The sequence below is a fragment of the Frieseomelitta varia genome, unplaced genomic scaffold (genome assembly GCF_011392965.1).
Source record: "Frieseomelitta varia isolate USP_RPSP 00005682 unplaced genomic scaffold, Fvar_1.2 scaffold_566, whole genome shotgun sequence".
Lineage (NCBI taxonomy): Eukaryota > Metazoa > Arthropoda > Insecta > Hymenoptera > Apidae > Frieseomelitta > Frieseomelitta varia.
The window spans coordinates 84,711-91,905 of record NW_025110330.1 but is presented as its reverse complement, the minus strand read 5'-3'; the positions used below and the strand labels follow the sequence as shown (position 1 = coordinate 91,905).

At 38.4% G+C, this 7,195-nt stretch overlaps 1 protein-coding gene across 3 annotated transcripts in view; it reads left to right on the top strand.

The window, feature by feature from the left end:
* The window catches only part of LOC122534009 (teneurin-m-like), a 294,594-nt gene that overhangs the window by 205,444 nt on the left and 81,955 nt on the right, over nt 1–7,195 (top strand). For 2 of the 3 annotated variants that reach the window (XM_043664254.1, XM_043664255.1), the window contains one exon: nt 3,374–3,446. The exons of the other annotated variant lie outside the window; for it this stretch is intronic. In XM_043664254.1, coding sequence (XP_043520189.1) covers nt 3,410–3,446 — 37 coding nt within the window. In that variant the 5' untranslated portion in view covers nt 3,374–3,409. The remainder of the gene's footprint in view (nt 1–3,373; nt 3,447–7,195) is intronic. 3 annotated transcript variants of the gene reach the window in all.

Genomic DNA, 7,195 nt, shown 5'->3' with positions numbered 1-7,195 from the left:
TTTTTTTTATATTCTCCGCCATTAACGAAGTCTTATGATCAAGGGAAACTTGCTTAATTTATGTTGGAATATATTGTTCGCTGTCAGAAGCATGTTCACAAATTCATCTTTAACCCATTCGGTCAAATTTTTCGATTATGAAATAAACCGGTCCTTTTATGAAAATGATACAGTGATAATTGTCAATTTTAATGCAAACAGACTAACTTTCAGACACGAGAAGAAATTCTTTTTTATACGAGAGTATAAATCATCAAATGAACGAGGGAAGTAACAACGAACACAGAATTTGAGATCAAATTTTCAATACGTATCGTTTGATATATATATCGTTTTGATGTTTCGTTACCACGTTAACAAAAAATCAGTTATTCTATCGTTAGTTAGTCAGTCACGGTTGTGCTCGATCCAAAGTTGCAATGGCTGTCGAAAAATAGAGTGTCCTTTGCGAAAGACGTGCGGTACACCTTGAGAACGAGTATATATATATATATGTAAATGTATGTACCGGAGGGCAACTGTTCCATGAAATGGCAGCTCTTCTATCCACGCAATTCCCCGTCAACTAACGATCACTTTTCGGGCCTGTAATTATCGGGCCGGGCGAGGCATGCATGAGTCATTGCTCGGCACGGATTAGACTGTAACGCGAATCGATTAGCGATCTCGAAGGCGAGCCTCGATCATGATAATTCGTCGAGGTACCTCGTCATTCTACCTGCTGGTAATGACCTTCGCCGGAGGGTCGAGTCATTCGTGGGAGGATCGATTCCCCTCTTTCTCTCTCTCTCTCTCTCTCTCTCTTTCTCTCTTTCTCTCTGAAGACGTATCCGATCCACGACCATGAGAAAATAATATCGGCGAAACTTCTCTAAACAACTTCTCGCGATCGCGAGGCTGAATAATGCAGCTCGTGACTCTGCTACGGTGAAACGAACACCCTCGGGTGTCCAGTTTTGTGTGCAGTCACCCGTTATTTTCGTTACGGGAATATCGCAAGCGTGTTAAACGTTTTTTGTTGCGCGTTTTTCCGTCAGATGTTCGCGTAAACGCGTGAAAATCTGCAGTTTATCGATCAGTCTCGCGTGCACGCATAAATAATTGGTATATATCGTTCTCGGTGCGATTGAAGGCTCGACGTTTTTGCTGGACGTGAACGGCGAGCAAGTTCTTCTCAATTCATTTCGTATAAATCGATCGGACGCGCACGCGTGTTCCGATTGTTTTAATATTTCAACAGTTGACAGGCATAATTAATACTTCAAAATCACTTCTAATTACTTGCTTATCCTCTTTATCAATATCCATTCGTTGCATGCGTTAACATTGAATTGCAGAGATTTCATTCGAGTTGCAATAATTCAGAAACGTCCAGTTATTTATTTATATTTTTATCGATGAATGCAATCGTGATAGGTGTAATATTTTTAACCCTCGTCTGGCCGATGTATGAAATGTCTGAAATTCGAGTGTTTACTATAATATTTAGGTATAATAGAATAGTAACATTTATTTTACTATAATATTTAGAATAATAGAACAGTAACATTTATTTTACTATGATATTCAGCAGTAATAGAGTAGTAATATTTAATAAAAAGAAATTAAATTTGCATTTAAATACCACTTTCGTTAATCACGTTTTTCGAGTGTTCGGAAATGCATGAAAATCAGCGCAAGTTCGTAACAACATTTAGCGATAAATATAATTGTACGTCTATTTATCGTACTCGTGAATATAATAAAATTCTAATATATATACTCCGCGTTTGGACGAAACAGCTCGCAGCTGGAAATTCGCATAGCGGGCGAAAATTAACATACGACTTTTTACACGAGCATTAAAATCAAAATCGACACCATGGTAATTTATGCAGCGTCCGAGATCAATAGATTTCGGGTGCAGCCCAGTTTAAAGCACCGGCTATCGAAATGAAACATATTAACGATTTGACGATTCGAATTAACAAACAAACGGACGAGAATCACGCGGCCCAGATGTAAATTTACTCTTGCCTGCGAAACATACACGCGGGGTCTTCGAATTTGTTAAATCGCGACAGTTGCAATAACAAATTAAATCATGTTGTCAGAATAAATCGACCGGCATAATTCTCTCATTTCCGATGCACGCGTGTAGAACGCGTAGCTTCGTGAACGATTCATTTCGATAATAATAGTTCGGTGTGGAAGTATTTATAAAAATAATACTAACAAATGTATTTGACTTCAGTGTGAAAATATTTCGATAGAAAAAAAAAATACTAACGGTAGTACCAAATACATTGATCGACTTTGTTTATTATTTTCATATTTATCGACTTGTTGTTCATTATTTTCATATTTATTCTTTTTCTCTTTTACTGGATATATAAAAACATAATATTATCATTCTTCGATGTTTAATAAAAGAAAAATGATTCTACAAAGTTTTTGCAAGATGTTGCAAGTTTTTATTCTGAAGAAAAATGATATTCTTGTTGAATAAGAAATTTCAGCGTGATAAATTTAACCGATACGTTATCTCGAAACAGAAAGACAGCACACTTTATATTTTCTTGTGTTAAATTTTGTATCGTAAAGTAGAGGGAATGTATAGATGGATTAGCCGCGTATATTACGTCGAATGTTATTACCGAGACAATTTCGCAGAAAGGCAATTTCTCAGACACACAGAAACGAAAGTGTAAATATTACCCGCGGTCGCGAGACGAACAAGTTCTAACATTTACGTTCCTCAGTCGTACGGAAGCTATCGAAAGCGTAACATCCGCGTGAAACACAGTCGGTTGAGTGCGTGTTAACGTAATAACTAAATAAATTTGTAAAAATGGTTCGCGGGGAAAAGTGAGATTCAATTGAAATACACGCGATATCGAAATTAAACGAAGAACGTTACTCTGTGACGAATATGGCTCGACAAAACAGTTGATAAAAGTCGTAAAGTGACGATGAATTTACTAAAAGATCCGGACAATTACGGAAAGAGAAAAAGTTGCGAACGACCGCAGTGTCTTGCACGTCGGGATATTAGCGCTATAATACGCACAGTATCGAACTCGAGCTCGACTGCGAGACAAATTGCAGAAAAAACTAGAGTTACGACAAATGTCGGGAGTGTTGGACGCGTTTTAAAGAATCGCGAACGTCTGAAACGACGAAAATTGCAACGAGAACGTTGGCTCATGCAAGAGCATAACCTGTGCCATGTGCAGTTTGCAGAGAAACGTGTTTATACGAGTAAGAAATCGCTCTGGGTGATTAATAAAACGTGTTAGCAAAAACATTTTATCATGAAATTAAGTTTATCATGAATTCGTGACTGCATCGATGTGACAATTTTTTTCTAACGAACATTCTTCTTTTGTTTCAGGTACGTACACACGATTTTAACATACGATGCACACTGATGCGCTCCACTAATACAGACACGGACGAGACGTCGTGTAAGTAAATTTTCCAATGTTTTTTTCTTTCAATCTCTCTCTTTTCGAATTCCGTCGATCTATGAATGTTGATTCTCTGCTTAATGTTCTTCGTTGTCGCTCTGACAAAGATTTGAACATCGTAACCGAACGATGTGACAATTGTTTTCGATTGTGAAGTTGGAGAAATTTGGCACGAGCCATTTAACGTCGAAGGGAGGAATATTATCAGGAAATATCTCTCCGGTTCGCTTGGCGATTTTACACACGAACGGCGTGCGAAAACTCGATCGTTTCTTTGCTTTCGTGATGCATTATAGACGTAAATATTTCGGACATTAGAGCGGAAACGGTACATTTTTCAGACACCGAATGTGGAACGTGGAATTTAAATATATCTGACGTAGTGAATATTCGATATTAGTGCATAGTAAATTGAATTAACAATCAATTTGACAGACAGATTCGATGAACACAACGTCATATATAATTTTATCAAGAAATTCTAAAGCTTGTAGATATTACAAATTGCTCGACATCGTTAGAAATTCTAATAATGAAACAATATTCCCAGAATATGAACGTATGAATGTAAAACGTTAAAGTTACGGTGGACCTCGGATGTTTATATAACTTTACATTTTTATGAAGGCAGATTTAAAAAGAAAATTATTCTCCCGTGTTAGACATTAGTATTAAGGAACGTTGTGGTTTATTATAATTACGTCTTCCATTATTACTCGCGTCGCGTGCATAAATAAAAATTCTCTCTCGATCTGAAACGTAAATGGCCGTATTAAACTTTAATGCCACGCGCGAAACTTCAAAGTTTCGTAATGCAATTAAAATACTAGAAAAAATTCTGAAAGACGAACAAAACGACGCAGGCCTTCGTCTCGCTATTGTGTTCCTTTTTTTTTTTTTTTTTTCTTTCAATTTTTTCGACATACGGAGAGCGAGGGATCCGTCTTGAATGTATACTCAACATCTGTACCGGATTTCTCTTTCTTTGAGGATCATCCTCGCGTAATCGGGGTTACTTTGTTTGTTTGCCAGTCGCTTAAACACCGACCAGTGATTTTCCAACGTTCGCGTAAACGAGTTCCGTCTCCCACGACACATATGGTCGACCGGGTCGTCTCTTTAATGTTGAGAAACGGCTCCACAAGTTGCACTTGCTTAGCCCGTTCCCTCCATCGTCGCTTCGATTACTTCTCGAACTGCTGCCTCGAGCTCGAAAGTCACGGTCTAATGTGTTTTTAATTGGCTCGGCCGTGTTATTTGTCGCTCTGTCTTGGTTTGTCCGTGAGAAACGATCAATTATCATCGTTTGAATCGTCGGAACGAAGATATGTATTTCGTCGCGACAGACATTTCGAAATTTCGAAAGTGTGAGTTTATTGATCTTTCTGCGAACGAATATAGTATAGAGTTGGAGTAAATTCGTGGATTTTCGCCGAGAAAATCCCCAAATTGGCAACGTTTTCTCATTTAAAATGTAACCCAGGCAAAAACAAATGATAAGTTGATTACTGCTTGATCGTTTCTATCGTGTCGACGAGTTCAAAAAAGCAAGAGAAAGCGGCGAATTATATACGAATAAACGGCTCGGTCACTCGTTATGGTCCGCGAACCAGTTGCCGGCGCAACGTGTGGCCAAAATCCACAAATGGATCTCTATGGGCCCTCTCGAGATTTTCAACCGAAATGGCGGAGCGTGGCGGCCTGAATACGGCAATTACAGTGCTACGAGTCGTAAGTAAACAAAGCGGGGGTCCCTGAAAAGGAAAATCCTCCGGGGGTCACGCGGAGCTGTTGAATGGCGCCGGGCCATTGGCGATGGCGCGATTTTTCGCTCGGTTAGCGGAAAATTGCCTCGATAAACAAGCGAGTAAAGACAAGACTCGAGAGTATGGTTAGACGCGAGACGGCTGTATAAACAACAGCTTCGTAGCACGGCGGTTTAACCGTAGCGAGACGGTCATGCGAAATGGTCAATTGAAAGCAGGTAAAAGAAAAAGAAAAGGAAGAAAAGGAGGATATATCTGGGTCCACAGATTTAAAGGGGCCCCAGTAGTTTAGGCTACAATGGGGCTTGTCGCGGAAGTGCTAGCACGATTATGCCCCTCGTGGTGTCCTTGAAGATGTAGACTCTATTCGCCTTTCGGACATAAGGTGGAATAATATCAAGAAAACTTATTGTTGGTGTTCTGTTTTTCTTTTTCTCTGTCTCTTTTTCTCTTTCTCTCCTCCGGCTAGGAAAAATGAAATCCATTATGTGGTTATATTCTTTTGTGGATGGACTTTCTTACTGAAATCTGTTGTAAGAGATTGAGTGGCAATCGGTAGCTGTGGATTATTTATAAATGTCGTGAATTGTGACGAATGTTGTTACGGGAGAGATTCGTTGTTTCTTTTTTTATGTAGTAATAGGTAATATCAAATAAATTCTTCGTTCCTAATGTTATTATATAAATAATATTATATTATATAAAATAATTATTATATAAATAATATTATATTATAAATAATTTGTTCCTAATATTATTTTTATTTTTCGTTTTCTTCCGTGTGGCAGCGAGTGAATTTTTCCAAGTACAGGATAAATAGTCGATTATACTAGGAGTAATTTTTAATTTTTCTTTCTTTTTTTTTTTTATTTACATTGGATAATAGTAATAAAGTAAAATATCACGTACATTGTTCGTTATAATTTCTCGCTGTAATATTATTTTTATTATTTTTCGTTTCTTCCCACAGCAACTAAATTCTCCCAAATATAAGATACATAGATTAAACTTTAGGAACGATTTTTAATTATTTTCGTATTTATGTTGCTTACCCTTAGTCGGACGTACTATATAATTATTCGTTCGTCCAAAGTCACGAAGCGTAAAACGTTTCATTCGTGAGAATTTCTTTAGACACGTGTAAGACACAATAGAAAATTATTTATTTGTAGAACGATAAAAATTTAGAAATTTATAGAAATTTATTGATTTATAGAAACAAACATTTTCAAAGATCAACGACCAAAGGGAATCTAATTATCTATCGGTTAATTGTTCATACGTTTTAAACCTGCACGACATTCAGCAACAACTTCGGGAAAATATAAAATTCCCTCGGAACAAACTCGGAGGGTGGAATTCGTCGGGAAATTTTCCGAAGAATCGATAAATCGTTCCCCTCGGTCACAGTCTTTTTAAACGACTCAAATATTCACGTCGATCTAGCTGCATAATTCAAAAAGTCACAGAACAACCACCACCACCGGCGTAGAAATTTACCGTTGCTCCAAGATAAACGGCACGCGATTCACTTTATAAACCCTGTGCGTGCGTGTGTGTGTGTGTGTGTTCACGTGTGTATGTGTATCTTGTACGCGTGTGTACGCTCGCTTTACACGAGGCGAAACGCGAAGGCGATAATCAGATTTCTGTCGGGCGTAATCGTTTCGCTCGGGCGTCGAAGCTTTCCACCGGGCGAACTATCGCGGCCTCTCTTCGTTAAGGCGGAATGAAAGCTAACGCTATTTTCCAACAACTAACAGGGTGGTCTCGTCACAGACCAATCAACCGCTGCTCGCTTCCGAATAGCCCCTTGAGGTACCTAAAATTACGAGGTCCGAGGCACCGTGGCTCGGCCTATCGGTCTCCTAACGACTCAATTTCCCATCCAAGCATCTATATATACTCGTGATCGTACTCATCTTCGTTGTTTGTTTTTCCAATTTTCCGTGGACCTGGGGTAAACAGACAGAGAGAAAA